At 39.6% G+C, this 22,572-nt stretch overlaps 1 protein-coding gene across 4 annotated transcripts in view; it reads right to left on the bottom strand.

The window, feature by feature from the left end:
* The window catches only part of LOC136830825 (mucosa-associated lymphoid tissue lymphoma translocation protein 1-like), a 255,412-nt gene that overhangs the window by 202,939 nt on the left and 29,901 nt on the right, over positions 1 to 22,572 (bottom strand). For all 4 annotated transcript variants that reach the window (XM_067090794.1, XM_067090797.1, XM_067090795.1 and 1 more), the window contains exon 4: positions 2,278 to 2,452. In XM_067090794.1, the coding sequence (XP_066946895.1) occupies positions 2,278 to 2,452 (175 nt within the window). The remainder of the gene's footprint in view (positions 1 to 2,277; positions 2,453 to 22,572) is intronic.

The raw sequence follows: 22,572 nt of genomic DNA, 5'->3' as shown, positions 1-22,572 counted from the left end.
CAACACATACCAACAGAGGCACTGATAACCAAAAATCGGCGATTTTTGGTTCTTCACACCCTCAGAGCGGAACCCCTGCCGATAACCGGGGACTGCCTGTAATAATAATAAGTGTGCATCTCTCAGACTGAATTTTATTTTTCCAACATTTTGTGGGTGCTTTTTACTATACAATATCCAAGTGACAAATAAATGTCTGGCACAGATGAATGAGTGATGTATTGTAAACTATGAATTTAGCAAGATTAATGATGAAGAAATTGAAGGGTCAGAGAAAGAAAATGGTGCCCGACTGTTTTCAAGACCATATGCCTAATCCTAAGCCTTGTTTTGCTGATGACTTTTGCAGTTGAACCCTCCCTTGGGTGAAATTCATTTTCTGATGCCAGTGGGTATAAATTTTCTAAACACGGTGGGATAAAATCAATAGGTGCTCAACTGTATGATAACAAAACAGGGATATGTTTTTGTTATTATTATTCTTGTTTTTCTTACCATTTATCATCATTATTACTATTACAGGTTGGCCCTCTTTAATCTGGCAACCTTGGCACTTGGCCATTGCTGGACTTCAGAAATTGACCTTGAAGACCCATTAGGGAGCCCCTATGTAACCATATGCTTATTTCACATACATACTGCTCCTGGGTTTCTCTAAGACAGAACCAAGCTTTAAACCAAAAATAGTGCAACCATTAACCCACGACATGTTACGTTGATCCTGTTGAAGGACTAACGTAGCAATATACAATTTCAATTTATGATCATAAAACCACTATTTTTTCACTGGTCTTTCACAAAATGCATCAAACCATTAAATTTCATTGGAACTGTCATTCTAACAAAAATAATAATGTATCATTCAATATTAAAAGTTATGTAAAAAAAAGTGTCTTCAATTTCAAAATGTATGGCTGCATATTCAAGATATTTTGCATATTTTTATATAAAAGAATGGGCTAAACTTAATTCTTAAATACTGAACCTGACCAAATATGAAAGATTCAATGACTAAAATGGCAATTATGGGATGAATGAATGTAACTCCATGTGTATTTTACTGCTGTACTTCCACTGCACTATATTCATAATCTATATTTTTGCAATCATGAACAAAATACAGAGTAAAGCATTGCACTGAAACAAAGTAATGCACAACATTCAGAAGTTTATTCATTGTCAAGTTCCCTTTACAACAGCCATTCACCCTCTTTTGTGGGTGTAAATATTACATCGAAGGCACCAAAGTTCAGAGGTCTAATGGGACATATGGTGCAAACTCTAACCACATGAGATGAATTTAATTCTAATCCACTACACATGGCAATATATCTATTTCTATGAATAATTAACAAAAGTAAACTAGTAAGGCACACAATGGCCTCCTCTTGCCAACTAAGCATCTAAAATCAATAAAAATCTGGAAGCTCTCGGCTTTATGCTTAAGCTGAATGGCTATTGAAACTCATGTCACTGAAACCGAGGTCAAGGATATAACTTATTTCCCCGCAGCTTATGTTAATAAAGCATTGCTAATATCAACATAATATAAACATCTCCCCAGAAATACTGCTCAGTTAGCTGCAGACCTTGATATTTTGGAAGAACGTACTACATTCCTCTACAATCGAGCCTTCGTTACCAATTAAATGTAGCAACAACTTCACTTTTATGTTTTTTAATCTGCATTTTCTGGTATGTACAGTAGGGTATACTGGCTAGTTTATTTATTAGACCCTTGTACTTTCCACTTTAAATTTAATCTAAAAGGTTTTACTTTGCTTTTATCATTTACTTGATTACACATTTATAGCCATCATTTAAATATGTTTTTATAAACTTTAAAGTCAATTCCTTTATGTTGTATTATGAATGTATTATTAAGAATCGTAACATTATCTTTTGAAATGTAGGATGATAACAAATGATAGTGTTGCTCGATACAGGTCCCAATAAATCTGTGAAACAATGCTGTTCCAGGTTTGGTCTTGGTGACCTTACTGATATGTAGATGGTGCTTTCCTGCTTGAGCATCAATTGCTATATCTTACCCTATGCATCTGTCATCAAATTTTTACATACATAAGATACAGTAGTGAAATTACTAACCTACAACTGGCCCTGAAGGGGTTACAAGGTCTATAGCACCAAAAAATGTTACACACTATGGGTTCCTTTATCTTTTACAACAAGTTTCCTTTTAGAGCCTTCCAATTCATGTAACTATGTTCCAGTGAGATGTAAATATACTGACATAAATAAGCATAAAACACTCACCAGACCTGACTAAGAAGCAATTTACGGTCAGTTTTCCCTGGAAGAGGTACATTATTGAAGTACCACTGCAATTCTGGATATGGTGATCCAAAAAGTCTAACTTCCATTTCATATGGCTGGCCTAACTGTACTGCAACTTCCTGGTCTTCTTCAGGATATCCAAATTCCACTTTCACTGAAATATAAACAAAAATGCTTTATTACAGCTATGCATTTAACAACTCCATTTTTTTCCTACTTCATTTTACCAAATTAAAATCCTTAAATCTGGTATAGTTGTCATGTGGTCACTCATTTCTTCCATAAAGTATACATGTTAAACCATAAAATTTTGTATTAAGCTGCATTTTGCCCAGATATACAAGCCTTGAGTCTTTCTACAGAATACTGAGCTAGTCTGGTAGCTGAAACTTTATAACAAGGTTGGTTGATTGATTATGGCCAATGCAACTGGCATCACAACATCAAGTTATTGATGCCATAATAAATTCAAATGGAAAACTAAAAACAAATATATATATATAAACATAATCATATCTATTTACATATACTATCTATATGTACACACATACTGCATATATATATATATATATATATATATATATATATATATATATATATATATATATATATATATATATATATATATATATATCCTATATTATATATATATATATATATATATATTATATATATATTATATATATATATATATATATATATATATATATATATATATATATATATATATATATATATATATACAGGCAGTCCCTGGTTTACGACGTTCGCTTCGGCGTTCGAGGTTACGGCGCTTTTCAAATATATTCATCAGAAATTATTTCCGGCTTCACGACGGCGCAGTCGTATGCGATCCAACGGAAGAAATATGGCCCCAAAAGGCAGAATAATCATAATTTGAAGGTTTTTTTGATGTAAAACTCAATAATAATGCAGTTTACGTCGTTTTCAATGCACCCAGAGCATTAAAAGTAAGGTTTTCTTATGATTTTTGACGATTTTCGACGATTTTCCGGCTTACGACGATTTTTCGGTTACTGACGCGCGCAAGAACGGAACCCCATTCAGAAACCGGGGACCGCCTGTATATATATATATATATATATATATATATATATATATATATATATATATATATATAATATATACAATCTAAAATTTAATGACGATGCCTACCTCCCAAACAAAGATACATAACTGTTCTATTTTACAATCCTCAATGAGAATTGTAGAGAGGATAAAATGTCCTTCACTGTCAGGTCCCCAAGAGAGGACCCTATGTCTTAAGATTCCCAAGATTGGGGCATTCGACCAGCAATGTCTCACAGTCAACGGCACAATACAGTCACTGTAAAATGGAGGATTTTCACCTGATATCAAGAACCCACGATTGAACCTTATAAGCCCAACCCTTAGCCTGCACGACATCGTTTCTTGTCTCCTTGGCATATTGGGATATGACCAAGGGGATACTGATGACATCATAATACGCATCTTTTGATCTGTTTCAATTTCTTCCAAAAGAGACTCCCAAAAGTTTTTGCAAGTTGATCAGCTTACTACTTCCCAAGAACACTACATGGGAAGGCACCCAACAAAAATTTACTTCTTTACCCCTTATTTTCAATAAAAGCAGTCATTCCAGTATCTCTAACATCAGCGGGTGTAAAGGGTTAAAAGATTCAACAGACTGAAGAACACTTCTGGAAGGTTGGGGGGGACCTAACTAAATACCTAACGGGTAAAATCTCCATCCTTTACATGTTTAATTGGCTGGTTATACATTTTACTCTAAAAGCAAATAGTTGAGGTTGTTTGGTGTGATTTTCATAAAATGTCAATGCCTTTCATCTACTGTATGATACAGATGCTGGTTAAAGACTTAGGAAGCCTCTAAAATCTGTAACAGCTACGAACCAGCAGACATTGGTAATGCAAATCCAGAGGTATCTCACCAGCATCTACAAGCATGCTCTTAGTGGGAGATGATTTAAATGCTCCTGTAGACAATCTTACTCCTCAAGGTGAACTGAATTGAGCATTGTAAGGCTATTAGGCTTTGCTGAGGTATATGCACTTCAAACCCATCAGTTAATTTTGAAGAGACTAAGGCTTTGTATAGTCTCAACATCTTAGTTCAGTCAGCACCCCCAGGAAGTGTGAGACAGAACTTTCAGTACATTCACTGCATTCAAGCATTTTGTCTTAATATATTTCAGATGTGGAAACCAAGTCAGCTTGCTATCAAAATTCAACCCATAAAACCTCATTTCACAACACATGGAATTCTCTGCCCATGTATGAATACATCTGTATCAGAATGGATTCCTTTTATATGGCAAAAGTGCATGGTTACTGTTTTACTAACCGAAAATCTAAAACCATTCATCTCAGTCCACTTTACTATATTATCAGTGAAGAGCTGAAAGTGGCATTCAGCCACTGCCATCCTTGTTGCTGCAAAAGATATTGAAAGGTAATCTACAAAAAGAGTATTTAAGCTACATCTGAGGGAATTATTTTGGATACCCACTGACTGCTAAGGCAAACAAGGTTACGCTTAGAACACTTCCTCGTGGCACTCATTCTTCTTGGTTCAATACATCTGACATTGTTGCTCCTACCTGAGCCCGAAATAAGTTACTTTTTAAAAATGCCTTGATAAAAAGAGGCAAACTGCTTCTCAGGTTATGTTCACAAGGAACCCTCAGAATGCCGTATCTCCATGTTGTATCATAAGCCTTCTCCAGATCAAAGAAAACTGTGACGTGATGCTGTGTTCTTAACCAAAGCATCACATATTGAAGATTCCATTCAAACCAACACATTAGTTGTGGAGTGCATACTTCGAAAAGCACACTGTGCAGGCAATAGACATTTACCATGCTATTAGTACCCCATCAAATGTGTGTTCACCATTTTTTCCATGATCTTCCACAGACAAGATGTCAGTGCAATGGGACAATGATTTTCTGTCTTGAATGGGTCTTTCCCTGGTTTCACAAATGGCAGTAATTTTAACATCTCTGAATAAGTATATCTTAGTTTAACCAGACCACTGAGCTGATTAACTGCTCTCCTAGGGCTGGCCCGAAGGATTAGATTTATTTTCACGTGGCTAAGAACCAATTGGTTACCTAGCAACGGGACCTACAGCTTATTGTGGAATCCGAACCACATAATAGCGAGAAATGAATTTCTATCACCAAAAACAAATTCCTCTCGTTCTTCACTGGCTGGTCGGAGATTCAAACTCACGACCAACAGAGTGGTAGCTGAGAACGGAACCCGCTCACCCAGAGAGGAACATCTCTGAAAGCTTAGGGAATATATGTTCTCGGAAAATTCTGTTAATGAGGTTTAACATGAAAAATCTGGTATTTTTGGGGCATGCTTAATCATTGAATATGTTATATCATCCAGTCCTGGAGCTGATTCACTACATTTAATTAAGGCTGATTCAAATTCTCTCATAGTAAAAGGTATATTGTACAGGCAGTCCCCAGTTAACAGCGGGGGTTATGTCCCAGCCAAGCCCTGCTAACCAAAAATCAGTGATAATAGCGCTGAAAACCCCGCTTAACAGTATCATTAACCAGAGATTGGCACTGTTAACCAGAGATCAGCACTGAAATCCCTACTTAATGGCGCCATTAACCGGAGATCGCACCGAAAATCTGGTTAACGACGTCGCTAGCCAAGCGCCGTAACACCGAAATGCCATTAACCGATGCCACCAGTAAGTGGGGACTGCCTGTATTGCTCATTCCTTAACCCTTAAACGCCTATTGGACGTATCATACGTCCACTAAAATCATAAAAAGTGCCAAAATTTCAACCTTCGGTCAACTTTGACTCAACCGAAATGGTCGAAAAATGCAATTGTAAGCTAAAACTCTTACATTCTAGTAATATTCAATCATGTACCTTCATTTTGCAACAAATTGGAAGTCTCTAGCACAATATTTCGATTTATGGTGAATTTTTGAAAAAAACTTTTTTCTTAAGCACGGGCGGTAACTCGGCCGAAAATTTCATAAATTCTTTCGTCATTTTGTCGTAAGTTTTGCACTGTTCTATATTAGCCGTTACATAAAGTTTTATATATGAAAATGTGCGCAATTTCATGTACAATACAGCAAAATACAACCCATGGTTGTAGCTTTTATCAGTTTGGAAATATTTTCATATAAATCACGATAACTGCCAAAATTTCAACCTTCGGTCAACTTTGACTCGACCGAAATGGTAAAAAAACGCAATTTTAAGCTAAAAGTCTTACGATCTAGTAATATTCAATCATTTACCGTCATTTTGCAACCAATTGGAAGTCTCTAGCACAATATTTCGATTTATGGTGAATTTTTGAAAAAACTTTTTCCTTACGTCAGCGCCAGAAATTCTTTAAATCACGTTGTCGTAATGTTTGCACTGTTTTATATTAGTCGTTACATAAAGTTTTATATATGGAAATGTGCGCAATTTCATGTAGAATACAACAGAAAATAACTCATGGTTGTAGCTTTTAACAGTTTTGAAATATTTTCATATAAATCACGATAACTGCCAAAATTTCAACCTTCGGTCAACTTTAACTCGACCGAAAATGGTAAAAACGCAATTATAAGCTAAAACTCTTACATTCTAGTAATATTCAATCATGTACCTTCATTTTGCAACAAACTGGAAGTCTCTAGCACAATATTTCGATTTATGGTGAATTTCTGAAAAAAAAAAAAAAATTTTTCCTTGCGTCTGCGCGCGGTAACTCGGCCGAACATCTCAGAAATTCTTTCGTGATGTTGTCGTAATGTTTGCATCGTTTTACATTAGTCGTTACATAAACTTTTATATATGAAAATGTGTGCAATTTCATGTACAATACAACAGAAAATAACTCATGGTTGTAGCTTTTATCAGTTTTGAAATATTTTCACATAAATCACGATAACTGCCAAAATTTCAACCTTCAGTCAACTTTAACTCGACAGAAATGGTAAAAAAACGCAATTGTAAGCTAAAACTCTTACATTCTAGTAATATTCAACCGTTCAACTTCATTTTGCAATAAATTGGAAGTCTCTAGCACAATATTTCGATTTATGGTGAATTTTTTAAAAAAACATTTTCCTTACATCTGCGCGGTAACTCAGCCGAACATCTCAGAAATTCTTTCGTTTCGTTGTCGTGATATTTGCACCGCTTTATATTAGTCGTTACATAAAGTTTTATATATGAAAATGTGCGCAATTTCATGTACATTACAACAAAAAATAACTCATGGTTGTAGCTTTTATCAATTTTGAAATATTTCCATATAAATCACGATAAATAGAGTTATAAATGATTTGTTTAACCAGACCTCTGAACTCTTTTAGGGTTCTTCTCGGTCTGGGAAAACACGATAAATAGAAAAAATTCGACTTTCGGTCAACTTTAACTCTACCGAAATGGTCGAAAACTGCAATTGTAAGCTAAAACACTTACAGTCTAGTAATATTCAATCAATTAGCTTCATTTTTCAACAAACAGGAAGTCTCTAGCACAATATTTCGATTTATGGTGAATTTTTGAAAAAAATGACATTTTTATAATAAAATAAGATTTTATATCATACTTACCTGTTGTTTACATATAGCTGTAATTCTCGATCTCGACAGAAAATTCAAAACTGGCGGTCCCGCTAATATATGGTCAGGTGATACGACTACCCCGCCCTCTACCGGGTACCTGGATCCATTTCCATCAACAACTAATCATATTTTCTATGTCCCCTTGTCCCTTGCGGGGAGGCGGGTGGGAATGTTTTATATGTAAACAACAGGTAAGTATGATATAAAATCTTATTTTATTATAAAAATGTCATTTTTATACATGAACTTACCTGTTGTTTACATATAGCTGATTGCCACATTGAGGCGGTGGGCATGGACAGCTGTAAGTGTTAAATGGAAAAAACCTGAGATCATCAGGCTAAGAAAAAACGTCTTAACTTTGGATCCTTACCTGCTAAGGAAGCTGTTTTCTCGGTTACTGCCTCTGTAACCTGCTATCCTTAGTGCAACTGCGGGGCCTAGTAGCTCAGACGCAGGTTGCTATATGGAGAAAGGTCTGTTGGCCCAGCCGTCTTCGACACAATCAACCAAAGCATATGATGCCCCTGCTCAGGGCGCAGTACTCAAAGCATCCACCATCATATCACCCAACCATAAAAAACTCACACCAACCTATTAAAATTAGACCTACTAGGCCATCTAACTTCTTAGGCTCTAGTAGTCGACCAAAAAAAAAACTTCTGCACCAAAGGAAACTAAGGAGAGGATCTAGAGCCTCTGGTTTCCTTGCCCATCACCGTGTCAGACGCAATAAAGGGGCCCAACGTACTGCAGTCTTCATATGTGGTTTGGATCTGTCTCAGATAATGCGAGGCAAAAACAGACGAACATCTCCAATAAGTTGAACTTAGAATGTCCTTTAAAGCCATGTTCTTCTTGAAGGCTAAAGAAGTTGCAATAGCCCTAATTTCATGAGGCCTCACTTTAACTAAGGGAAATCCACATCCCTTAATTCCTTGTGTGCCTCCTGAATCAGTTCTTTCAAAAGGAAAGCAATCCCATTTTTAGATAGAGGGTTCTTGGGGTTCTTAGTTGAGCACCATAAAAAATCATGAGTTCCTCTTACACTTCTGGTCCTGTCCAGATAGAATTTCAATGCTCTGACCGGACAGAGAAGTCTCTCCGTTTCTCTTCCACCCAAGGAGGATAGGCTAGCAATGGGAAATTCCCTTGGCCATGGATTACTAGGGTTTTCGTTCTTAGCTAGAAAACCCAAGGTGAAGGAAACTACAGCCTTATCCGCACAAAAACCAACTCTTTTGTCCAGAGCATGAATCTCACTTACTCTCTTTGCCGAGGCCAGTGCCAAGAGAAAGAGAGTTTTCTTAGTTAGATTCCTAACGGAGCAGGAACTCAAAGGCTCAAAAGATTTGGAGGTAAGCCACTTTAGCACCACATCCAAATTCCAATGCGGTACACGAAGAGATTTGCCTTTAGTGGTAGCAAAGGATTTAAGGAGTTCTGCAATATCTTTGTCCGAGGAAAGGTCTATACCTCTATTCCTGAAAACTGCCGCCAGCATACTCCTATACCCCTTAATCGTGCTGACAGCCAATTTCTTCTCCTTGTGCAGAAACAAAAGAAAATCCGCCACCTGGCTTAGAGTCGTAGAAGTGGAAGACACTCCAGACTCGGAGCACCACTCCCTGAAGCGCTTCCACTTTGCTTGATAGACCTTTGTAGACGAGGGCCTGGTTGATCTAGCCATTGCCTGCGCCACTCTTCTAGAGAAGCCTCTCCTCCTGTAGAGTCGCTCGAGAGTCTGAACCCTGTCAGATTTAGATCTGACGGGTTCCTGTGGAACTTTTTTGCTGCAACTGGCACAGAAGGTCTGGTCTGAATGGCAACCTCCTTGGCCAATCCACTACTTTCTCCAGTAGCTCTGGAAACCATGATCTTCCTGGCCACCATGGAGCTATAAGGATCATTGACACACCTTTGTGTGCTCGAAACTTTTTCAGGACTTCTCCCAGCATCCTGAAGGGAGGGAATGCATAAAGGAAGAGACCCGACCAGTCCAGGAGCATGGCATCCACCGCTAATGCTTCTGGGTCTGGAACAGGAGAGCAAAAGAGAGGTAGTCTGCGGTTTTCCCTCGTTGCGAACAGGTCTAGCATGGGAGTTCCCCAAACCTTCCACAGGCCTTGGCAGACTTTCTGGTGGAGGGTCCATTCCGTCGGAATGACCTGAAGTGACCTGCTGAGGATATCCGCTCTTACGTTGAGAGCTCCCGGGATGAAGCGAGTTACTAGCTCTATGTTCTTGGTTGCCGCCCACAAAAGGAGGTCTTTTGCGATCTCGAACAGAGAGGAGGAGTGAGTGCCTCCTTGTTTCTTCACGTACGCCAGAGCTGTGGAGTTGTCCGAGTGCACTACTATCTTTTTGTTTTCCACCAGAAGCACGAAATGTTCCAAGGCTAGATGTATTGCCTTCAACTCTTTCGCATTTATGTGCCAGTCCCGTTGGGATGAAGACCAATTGCCTGACACTTGAAGATCCCCAATGTTGCTCCCCAACCCTCGTCTGAAGCGTCCGGAGAACAACATCAGGTCTGGGTCCCTCTGTCTCAGTGACAAACCTCGATCTAGTTTGCTCCTGTCGTTCCACCATGACAGGTCTTGCTTTACTTGGAGTGGATAGAGGAAAAACAAACGAATCCGTGTCTTTCTTCCTGTTCCAGATCTGCTGTAGGAAGAACTGAAGAGGTCTCATGTGTAGCCTCCCCAGACTGACGAACATCTCTAGCGATGAGAGGGTGCCTAAAAGGCTCATCCATTCCTTGGCAGAACAAGTCTTGGCTGCCATCAGGTATCTCACTTTCAGCAGGCATTTCTCGATCCTTTGAGACGTCGGAAAAACCTGAAAAGAACTGAGTTCATCCGAACTCCCAAATAAGTCAAGTCTTGAGATGGAGAGAGTTGTGACTTGGAAGATTCACTATGAGTCCCAATTCGTCGGTAAGAGAAAGGGTCCTTTGTAGGTCCTTCATGCATTGGCCTTTGACGGAGACCGGATCAGCCAGTCGTCGAGGTAAAGGGAAATGTGAATTCCCTCTAAGTGAAGCCATTTCGCAATTGGAGCCATCGTCCTTGTGAAAACTTGTGGGGCTGTTGATAGGCCGAAGCAAAGAGCCCTGAATTGAAAAGCCCTGCCTCTGAACACAAACCGTAGGAATTTCCTTGATCTCGGATGGATAGGTACATGAAAGTATGGGTCCTGGAGATCGAGGGACACCATCCAGTCTCCTTCCTTCAGGGAATTTATAACCGACTGTGTGGTTTCCATCTTGAATGGTGTTTGAAGCACAAATTTGTTCAGGGCGCTTACGTCGAGGACTGGTCTCCATCCTCCTGACGATTTTGGAACCAGAAACAGACGGTTGTAGAACCCGGAGATGAAGGTTCGAGGACTGCTTCTATGGCTCCCTTTTGAAGGAGGGAAGTAACTTCCTCCTCCAACACCACAAGTTTCTCTGAGTCCCTGGATGATACGTTGAAGTCTACTGGCGAAGACTTTAAAGGAGGACTCTCTGAGAAGGGAATGGTGTAGCCTTCTCTCAGAACGTTGATCACCCAGGGTTCTGCTCCCTTGGCCTCCCAAACTTGCCAGAACGACTTTAGTCTGGCTCCGACCGTCGCATGAAGGACCTTGAACTCATCGGTTGGTACCCCTAGCTTTCTGGGGATGAGAAGAGAATTTTCCTCTTCCCCCCCACGCACGGAAAAGGGCCGAGAAGGAGTAACCCGAGAAGGCCTAGAGGATACAGGAAAGAAGGCTTGGGTACTACTGGAGAAGTCGAAAACCTGGGTCTTTTCAAGAATGAGCCAGTAGGTCTTGAGTAGACTTCCGTGAGAGAGCCTCCAAATTTCCCTAACTAACGTGGCGGGAAAAAGGGATTCCTTAAGCAAAGGAGCAAAAAGAAGAGCAGATTTCTGGTTCCTGGAGACTCCTCTCGCGACAAACGAAATCCAATGTGCTCTCTTCTTCAAAATGCCGGTAGCAGTCACTGAGGCAATTTCTGACGTTCCGTCCGTGATGGCCTTGTCCAGGCAGGCCAAAATAGCATCAAGATCTGTAGCAGTCTTGGGGGGAAGATCACAGACTTTCACAATCCTGCTCAAGGCTCCTATAGACCAGTCAATAAAAGAAAAGATCTCCAAGATCCTATAGGAACTCTTCACCAGAAGGTCAATTTCCGAAGACGCGAAGCCGACTTTGGACGAAGAAAAAGCTGAGCGACGGGGCAGAATCCACAAGGCTGGAGAAATCCCCTTGAGAGGAGGCAGAGTCTCCCAAGGAAAAGACTTCCCCAGTCTCATACCACGAACGAGACTTAAAAGACAGTTGAGAGGGGGGAAAACAGAAAGATGTTTTACCCTGAGATCTTTTCTTGCTCAACCATCCTTCTTGCCTTCGGAGAGCTCTTTTCGCTGAAACAGACAGGACCAGCTTCAGAAATCTAGAGGAAGGAGGTTTAAAATCCTTGGCAAACTGCGTAGTTGGAGACGAAGGGGAAGCTGGAGCAAAGTCTTCTTGAAAATGTTCTTCAAAAAGTTGTAAGAGATGCTTAAAGTTGGGCGTAGGAGCAGACGGAACATCATCTACTTCGAAACATCGGAAACTGGGTAGAGAAATCTCTGAAGCAGTTGGAGCACCGCGGATAGAAACGTCTCCGGGGCCAAACTTGCGTTATCCTCTTGAGTATCGCGAACGTCACCAAGGCGCCAAGAGCCCGACCAGCGTCAAGCGTATCCGGAACATGAGCTTGAGAGGAGTCAGGAGCCTTAGAAGATCCGAGAGCCAAAGAGGCGCCAAAAACCACGGTAGCGCTAGAAGCGCAAACATTGTGCGCCTTGGAAACGTGTTTTGGAGAGGCGCCAAGCGCCAAAGTAGCGTCGTGAGTGCGGCCGGTGCGGGCGGAAGTGGCGCCAGGAGCGCGATCGGAAGCTGAGCCAGGCGCGCGAGCGGAAGCGGAGCCAGGCGCGCGAGCGGGAGCAGAGACCGGAGCCTCAGTTGCAGAAGGAACCTGAAGTGCTGGAGCTTTAAAACCTTCGAAAAGTCTCAAAATCTTGTCCAATTTGTCCTCTTGCGAAAGGGGGGCAGGAACCGGAGGCATAAAAGCCGACTTGGGATCCAACGGGAAGGAAGCCGCTACTTGCATGCTAACAGGAGGATCTGGCGCTCGCTTACGATCCGTTAGAACGTACATCCGGACTGCCTGAAGAAGAAGAGATCTCTGGGCTATCCCAAAAGCTACAAGACGGAAGAGGAGAACGTGCGAAAGTTTCTTGATAGGAACTTGACTTGGAGAGGAAGCTCTGCGTCTCTTCAGCGGCCTACTAGACTCTGACTGCTTCCAACTCCTCCTCGACGAAACAGAAGCACAAGAAGACACTTCCGCATCGCTTTTACTATAGCGAGCTGCAACAGCCTGGGACGCAACAGGACTGTTAGAGGGAGCAACTGCTCGTGAGCAGACCCCACTCGCCTCCCTTCGGCTTTCGGCATGTCTTCTCCTGAGCCCTGGGAGCCGGACAGAGGCCTCGACCTAGGAGAGCGAGGGGACGAACAGTCACCTCCTCCACAACACTATCACTTGCAACACTTCGATGTCTAGACATCGCACTCACATCCTGGCCAATCTTCTCTATCGCAGAGAAAAGAGCCGAAATCTTACCATCAAATTCTGCCCGAAGGTCTGACACGGTAGTGGGTTGGAAACAACAGGTTCCGGGGCAGGAATAGGAACAGGAGGGGTAACAGGAACAGAACAAGAGACAATACTACTCCTACTCTGGGAGGAACTTCTGGCCGAAGCCTTACGTGCCCTATCTTTACTTAATTTTGCCTGATATTTAGCCAACTTTTGCCAATCAAGCACAGACAAAGACGAACATTCATCACATCTATCCAGATTCGTGCACAATTTCCCTCTACAGTTAGAGCAAGAAGAGTGAGGGTCTATGTTAGACCGAGACATTCGAGTTTTACAACCCCCGCAATATCTAATTTGAGATCCTGAATCAGACATAACTAGAAAAAATCTCAACAAAGCCAAAAAACAAGCCAGAACCGTCAACAAAAGTGGGTACTTCACCAAAGAAGAAACGAAAAAGCACCGATGAATTTCCTGAAGAGGAGCAGACGACTAGTCGCCGGCCCGACAGAGAAAATATGATTAGTTGTTGATGGAAATGGATCCAGGTACCCCGGTAGAGGGCGGGGTAGTCGTATCACCTGACCATATATTAGCGGGACCGCCAGTTTTGAATTTTCTGTCGAGATCGAGAATTACAGCTATATGTAAACAACAGGTAAGTTCATGTATAAAAACATTTTTTTACGTCCGCGCGTTACGAATTCATGCATCATTTTGTGATAATATTTTCTCTGTGTTGCTTTGATCGTTTTAAAATTTATTATATACCAAAATCATCGCAATTAACTCATTAGCTTTAACCGTTTTGCTTACAGCGCAATTTGTATACAATTATATACGAGTTTTTTTTTTCGCTGTCATATATTCCAATATTTATATATGATGATATTTTTTTTCATTTCTGATGGTTGCATACTAAACTTCAGGCAATGACAAAAAAAATGAGCCAAAAATGAACTCTTAATCTTAAAAACTAAGCGTGCTGTGATTTTTTGAAAACAACTTTTTTTCCGCTTCGGCGCTAACTCACCGAACGCCGCCGGCATACGGGAGACGTTTTTGTAAATAGGGCTTCGGCGTTAAAGGGTTAATGTATTAAAATCAATTTTGTCCTGTTCCATTAGCCTTCCTTGCGCTGAATAGGGTCTGTCATCATTTTTTTTGCAATATTAGCAAAATGTTTGGCAAACTCATCTGCCATCAATCGGGGATCTGCTTCTTCACAACCATTGGTCTTGATAACTGGAGATTGACAAGGAGTAAATTTGCCTATAATTTTTCTAACTCTCTTCGAAACTAAAGTCAAGGGTGTTTTCAAATTTAGTGATTTGAAAATTGTCCAAGATTCCTTTCCTGCCTTTTTAATTTCCATGTGGAAATAAGCTCTTGCTTTTTGAAATTCAATACGGTAATACTCATATTTTCATCTGCAATATCTGGTGAAAACTGATCTCATAACTCTATGAGTTTCCAAGAATTTACAAGTCCACCACGGAACTGGTCGACAGATAAATATGCCCAAATATGATTGTATTAAAAAAGTCAAGAGCATCATCTACATGGAAAGTCAAGTCATCTATTGAGCTGTGTTCCTGGAACTTGCCCAATCAGCTTTACCAATGTTCCATTTAGGTTGCCTTGAAGTTAGAGGATTTGAAACTACATTCACCACTACTGTATTGGAAAATGGTTGCTGTTAAATCTATCATTTATCACTTTCTCATGAAAATCAATAACGCAGTCACCACTGTATATCGATAAATCAATTGCTGATACTGTACAGTGCCTGTTTGAACTGAAAATGTGTAGACTCCCCCATGTTGAGGATTCCCACATTTTCAGTTTCTAAGATGGAACACAGGCTATTTCCTCTTTGAACGGTGACGATGTCACCCTAAAGAGGGTTTCTACTATTCATATCTCCCAGAATAACAAACGGGTATGGTACACAAATTATTATCAACCATGGTCTCCTGCAAAACTATACTGTACTACATATGGGAGACACTTCTCATATGAACAGCCTCAGTTCTTCCCATTTAGCTCTTAATCCCTGACAGTTCCACTGGAGAAAATTGAGGTTGTTAAATTGGAGCCTCTCTTAAGTGCTTTCAGCTCCTCCTTTTTCCCAGAAGGAGACTGATTACTTATGGCTGCCTTCATTTTCAGAGGGTTATCAATCTCAGGAACACCAGATAACGTTGGCACTGCCTGAGGAGGGGTGTGAGGGTCAGACACTGATACATCCTCCAAAGCATCAGAAGCACCAGTAACAGCTGGTGCAGGCTCCACGGAGACACAAGCACCAGATAGTGATAATTCAGCCTCCAACGAGGCAGAAGTGTCAACCATAGCTGATACAGCCTCCAAAGAAGCCAACACACCAGGAATAGCTGGTACAGCCTCCAGAGAGGCACAAGTGCCAGGTACATCTGGCACTGCTTCCAAAGAGGCAGGAGAGCCAGAAATTACTGGAGCTGCCTCCGAAGAGGCAGGAGCACCAGAAATCACTGGCACTGCCTCCAAAGAGGCAGGAGTGCCAGAAATCACTGGTGCAGTCTCCAGAGAGGCAGGAGTGCTAGACACTACTGGCACAGCCTCCAGAGAGGCACGAGTACAGGTTGCCACTGATCTTCCCTTTACATGGCCAAGGGAAGCACCTCTGGTAGCATTTATATTTCTTCTTTGGTTGGCAGCAACACTGGAAAAGGATACAGTATTCCAGGTCTAACTTACTAATCCAATACTCTTTCTTTTGCCTTTATAAATGTGATACATTCAGTTACCCTGAATGTCTGGATTTCTTTTTCTATGATGTACACATCACAATTCTGTGAAGAAGATGGGTGATTGTCTCCACAATGTATACATCCTGCTTTTTCATAACATACACCATGCTCTGGTTCACTACATTTAACCCATGTGATAGGCTTGCCTTGTAGCTTCTTTCTACAAGACCCTAACATATGTTCAAATTTTTTACAATGAAAACATCTTGGTCTTGGGATATATTGCTTTACCTTAAAACGTACACAGGCTGCTTTTATTATATTAGGCAATCAAGTAGAACTTTATTTAATAATTAAATTTGGAAGTTGATCTAAGGCTCCATTTATCTTTTTCATTCTTTCAATTCTTATCACACCTTGATCTTTTAATTCTTCTACCAGCTTCTCCAAGTATGTCATCAGTAAGGTAGGGTGCATATATCAATCCCTTGGAGTAATTCCCAGAAAGCACGTACTGTATTGCAGTCTACTTTAACTCCTCTGAGATGCAATAATGCTTGTACAGGTAGTTTATCACTTTCTTTTGCTGAGGCTGATATCACTTTCTCTTTGCTGAGGCTGATTCACCTGTCAGTTTGCCTTGACCTTCAGATGGTAACTGGCCACAACAATTCACAATGTCTCTATACACATTAAAAATATTGTAATTAGAATCTTCCAGATTAAAAGTCAAATATTTATCATAAGGATTTCGAATGTTCCTGGTCCTATTTCACATACATTTCTCATCAATTTCCCTTTGCTCTGTGCTGAAGCATAGGGTTCCAGTGTAATTATATTAGGAGATTTCCTAGCCTTTTCCAAACAAGGGTTGGCAGAGGAGTAGCAGCAGTCATCGTCTGTGCCAAAACGGTATCATCAGAGGGCCCAGGGGTACTCATTATCTTCATTTCTACTAGTCATAAAGATTGAATAAAAAAAAGAAGGAAAAATTAAACCTGAAAACCTTAAAAAGATATCATCAGCCTTTCATGGAGTTCATTCTTCCACCAATGGCACAAGTGAGAGCTGACTCCCATATGTCCGTCCCCTACCCTACTCCACAGGGAATGGCACAACACGATTAGAGTTGACAAAATTTAAGCCAAACCGGCTTGCAAAGGATACATCCATCTCCACCCTAATCATATTACGGGTAAACCGGACAGAATGCCGAGAGTCCTATTCCCAGAACCAAACCCCCCTGGAATCCATGGCCAAGCCCTGCAGAACAGTTCTGCCCTTGAGCTATCAATCTCTCTCATAACCAAACATTATCAAGGAGTTGTTGATCCTACCACAGCTCCCACCATTTAGCTTTGGATATAAACCCAGTCCCAGCTATAATATCTTTTCCTATTTATCAGGTCCTATAAATTTTACCACAGGTGGAAAGTTCATAATACTTACTCCAAATTTATGTGCGTTAATATATAAAGGAATCTTGGACTCAAACACAGGAACAAATTCCAGAGGTTCAAAGAGGCCCCCATCACCACGTCAAGGTGGTCCCATGTCCATGGATTAAAGCCACATACTCCTGCTAGCTTCTCCTCTTATGATGTCCTTGCCACTGGTAATAAACGTTCAGTGGTAGTGTTATAATTTTTTAGGAATGGACTTAATTATGAATTAAAAATTTTTTCTTTTTATTTCACTAATTGCTTTGTCCTCAAAGTTTTAACTATGTTTAAAAACTTTTCCTGTTTTAATTCAAAGGAACTTATTTTTACCTTAGACTTCCTTGTGTTGAGTAAAATTTTATCTTTACGCTTTTCTAAACTAATCTGAATGTATGGGAAGTGCTCTTAATAGATTCATTATACTGAAGCTGCTTATCTTTGGTAAGAAGTTTTAGTTAACTATGGAATAATGCTTCCTATTAACATTCTCCTGTAACTCTGCTAGGCCCTAGTTTGCGTCTCTGGCCGGCCAATGAAGAATTAGAGGAATTTATTTCTGGTGATAGAAATTCATTTCTCGCTATGTGGTCCGGATTCCACAATAAGCTGTAGATCCTGTTGCTAGGTAACCAATTGGTTCTTAGCCACATAAAATAAATCTACTCCTTTGGGCCAGCCCTAGGAGGGTTGTTAATCAGCTCAGTGGTCTGGTTAAACTAAGGTATGCTTAATTTTTACGATTTTGGTTTTGCCCACATGGTACCTGGACCATCTCTTATCGGTCCAAAAAATGCATACTTGCATGTCCCTATCACCATTCCCTTCTGCCTCTTCCTAGGATTCCATATAAGGAGTTGTAGGGGCTTTTTCTTTGATACAGTTGGTGCAGGATGATGGGAACAGAAATAGAGGTTAAATAAGAGAACTCTTATCACAGTCCTAATTTATTAACCTTAATACTACAGCTTATTAACTACTCATAGCATTACAGTACTTAACCTAATTTATCAATCTTAATACAACAGTTTTCCCACTACTATCAAAAGAACCTTGACCTAATTTATCAATCTTAATACTATAGTTTTCCCACAACTATCAAAAGAACCTTAACCTAATTTATCAATCTTAACACAGTACTATAGTTCTGCCACAACTATCAAAAGAACCTTAACCTAATTTATCAATCTTAATCCTAGAGTTTATCAAAATTATTTAGTAACTTAGCCTAATTTATTCATGGGCATCATCTGTGGGGGGGATGGGGGGACATATCCCCCCACTTTTTATTCTGGGGGGACAACATATCAAGTGTCCCCCCAACTTCTTTCCTCCAAGTTTTATATAACAGATGGTGGAAATGAGGCTGTTAATACTATTATAAAATATATACTCAACACAAACAAGTATAAAATATTAAATAAAAAATAGATTATGTAATTTTTCATTAGGTTCATGGTCAGATTGATTGTTCATTTAAACTTTGACTGACGTATCCCATTGATTACATACAAAGCTGGCAAACGGGGCAAATGCCAACGCTTGCAGCAGCTGCCTGTGAGTTTATTATTATTTTTCATGCATCTAAGCCTTTGATTTTCATATTAGACATTATTTTTCTACAAATATATGTTTTAAAGTAAAAAATAGCAAAATGGTAGACCTGAAAATTGAATGGCTCAGTTTGGAAGCTACACTACCACTAGGTTATAAGGCATAAGTGGTACACTGCTGGATAAGCTTCTTGCTGCTGTGAAAGTAGCTGCAGAAAATCTCAAATCCCTTCCTACAGAAAATAAAGGAAATTTTTGAAATTGCACAAGAGAAAATTGAGGAGTGTGAACTAGAACCAGTGACTCTCCCTCACAAGTACAAGATTACAAAGAGGTTTGATGAAGGTTCTCAGGAATATATTCCCAGTTGTGCAGAGGAGTATTACGGAGTAGAGTTCTTCAAAGTTACTGACAGTGCCTCAGAGTATTTAAATGGGTATTTCACTTCATCTGATTTCACAATGTACTGCGACTTAAGTGAAAAGCTATTAACTGGGTCATTCAAAGAGGAGCCAGTCAAGAAATATCCAGAACTTGCTGATTCCTTAACCCTTAAGGGACGGTATAATTTATCAATGTGTAGCACCCCAGACCGGGGAAACTTTGAGGTCGGCAAAATAAAAAAAAAAAATCACATCAATGGAAAGAGAATGACATGTACATTTACACCGTATAAACAAAAAAATTCTAAAATATTTTTCCTACCTTCCACGAGAAGTTGAAAATGACTATTTACCCCTCGTGGGGCCTCATTTACAAGGCAAGGGTAAAATTTACCAACTTATATATGTTTTTATAATAAATAAATTTATTGTATTTTGTAAAATTATTATTAATGCTCACACAATATCAAAACAGATAAGAAATAAAAGCAGTAACAAATTTTTTGCATATTTGTTGGACAACATTCATGTAAATTTACAAGATGGAAGATTCAGTAACTTTTTTACTTTTACATGCTTTTTCTAATATTTCTTTGCAATTTTCATTGTAAAATTACATTTACAACCGACATACTTTCGTTAAGGACAAAAACAAAAAAACAACAGCAACCCTTTAGTATATTTACAAGCAAATTTACAAAAAGACTCATGTGAGAGAGAGATGCAGTACTTTCCCCCTTGAAGTCACAAGCATTACTGATACTGGCCTAACTCTCACGTCTGTATAAAAGTTGCCATTAGTGAATTTATAGTATATAGAAGCACTGGCACCTCTGTTTCAAATCATTATTACCATAACAGTGGTGCGTAATTCTGTTTCACACTGAGGCTCAATCCATCCCTTAAGGGTTAAAGCAAGAAATTGATTTCTTCCATAATCAGTTCAATGGTGCAACTGTTGAGGACTACTGAAAGGCATTTGCAAATATGGTGCCAGAAGTTCGAAGAATGTTCTCACCAGTTGAACGCTTGCTGAGAATTCTTTTGGTCTCTCCAACAAGTTCACATGAGACTGAAAGGTCATTCAGTGCACTTAGGCGCATGAAAACTTGGCTGTGTTCCACCATGACCCACAAACGGCTTAACCATCTTATGACCTGTCATGTTCACTGAGAACATCTTGCTGCACTTGATAGCTAATAAATTTGTAAACAAAGTGCTAGGTCTAATGGGAAAATATTTTTGGCAATTTTTAATGCACCCATATTGTTTGGCTGTATCCTGAGGTAAGCACTTTCTTTATCAATTGCAAAAATGCTTTAATCCTTGTAGGGTGACCACAAATGAATTGCCTCCATGCATCTCTATCCTCCACCACTACTACTCTTCTCATTCAACTATTTTATTGTTTGCAAAGTTTTCATTTCATACATTCAACAATCAATTCATTCAGTACTGTCCCCTTCTATACTTTCTCTTGCTTTTTTACTACTACTGTCACAAGTAGTATATTCTCATTCTTGTCATTCACTTATTTACTACCTCTTTTGCTACCATCCCTAACCTTAAAAATTAAATCCCACATTGGAGTAAAAGGTTTTTATTGTTACTGGACACTATTATTTTAGACTCTCAATGGAGTCCTATAAATCCTATAATATACTGCATCATAAAGTAATAAGCTTGTTTTTATCCTTATTGCTTATACTATAAAAGTTTGTAATATTAAATACTGATCACAGTTTCTACGGAGTTAAGTGAAACTGTATATTGAAGATGTCACAGAAGACTTGTACCGTATTTTAGTCAACCTGTAAATTGTGGACTTATAAACTAGTTAACATACTAATACTGATAAATCAGTCATCCCTTTCCCTTAATATCATCCATATATTCATATTTATAGGGCATTAAAATACACCAAATCATGTTCATTTCCTCAAAAAATTTCTCACCACCTGTATAGGCTCGCTTCGCTCACCCATATTAACTGTATAATTTTCAAAATGTCGCCCCCCTTTTAGAGACCAGATGATGTCCCTGAAGTTACTATATAAACCACAACCAACACAAAATCCCAGATCAGGAAAGAAACCATTTTCTGGGAAAAGCATATGAACACCAACTGAGCCGAGAGCCCATCAACTGTTTACGACCAACTCAACACTCTCTTGGAAAGCACACAACCATCAACTGTTTATGACCCTAGTCAACATTCTTGAAAAGCACAACCCATCAAGTCCTTATGACCCTAGTCAACACACTCCTGGAGAGCACACAACCATCAACTGAGCCGAGAGCCCATCAACTGTTTACAGTATGACAAACTCAATACTCTCTTGGAGAGCACATGACCATCAACTGAGCCCAGAGCCCATCAACTTTTTATGACCAACTCAACAGTGGCCTGACCAAGACCTTTTGTTTTTGCAATCCCGCAGCTTCACGTTCTCTCCCTATGTCATCATTCCTCTGCTTTATCTCTTTCTCTATTTGCAACTGCTCTTCTAACTCTCTTTCTTTGGAGCAATTCTTTCAGTTTTTTTATTTCTTTCTCTCTGTACCAGGTGACAGCTCACACTATTTAGGTGAGGAGGAGCCCAACCATTCATTACAAACACTCAAGCAAACAAAGTAAAAAAAAGAAAAAACAAACATGAAACTTAAACCCATCAAGCATTTACAAACAAAAACATACAATCAAATAAACCATAATGGCAACAAAATATAAAATCATCAAACAACAAGAACCTAAACACAAATTTCATCATACAAACCCACTTTCGAAACACTACCACACTCCCCCTTAATATAAAAGAAATTTCATTTCCTTTTTTTTTTCTCAAAATCCCTCTCACACTACACATTCATACTCCGGAAATGGACCTTGACTTCG

The sequence above is a fragment of the Macrobrachium rosenbergii genome, chromosome 47, assembly GCF_040412425.1.
Source record: "Macrobrachium rosenbergii isolate ZJJX-2024 chromosome 47, ASM4041242v1, whole genome shotgun sequence".
Classification (NCBI taxonomy): Eukaryota; Metazoa; Arthropoda; class Malacostraca; order Decapoda; family Palaemonidae; genus Macrobrachium; species Macrobrachium rosenbergii.
The sequence above is the reverse complement of the archived record's forward strand: the minus strand, read 5'-3'. Positions and strand labels throughout refer to the sequence as shown.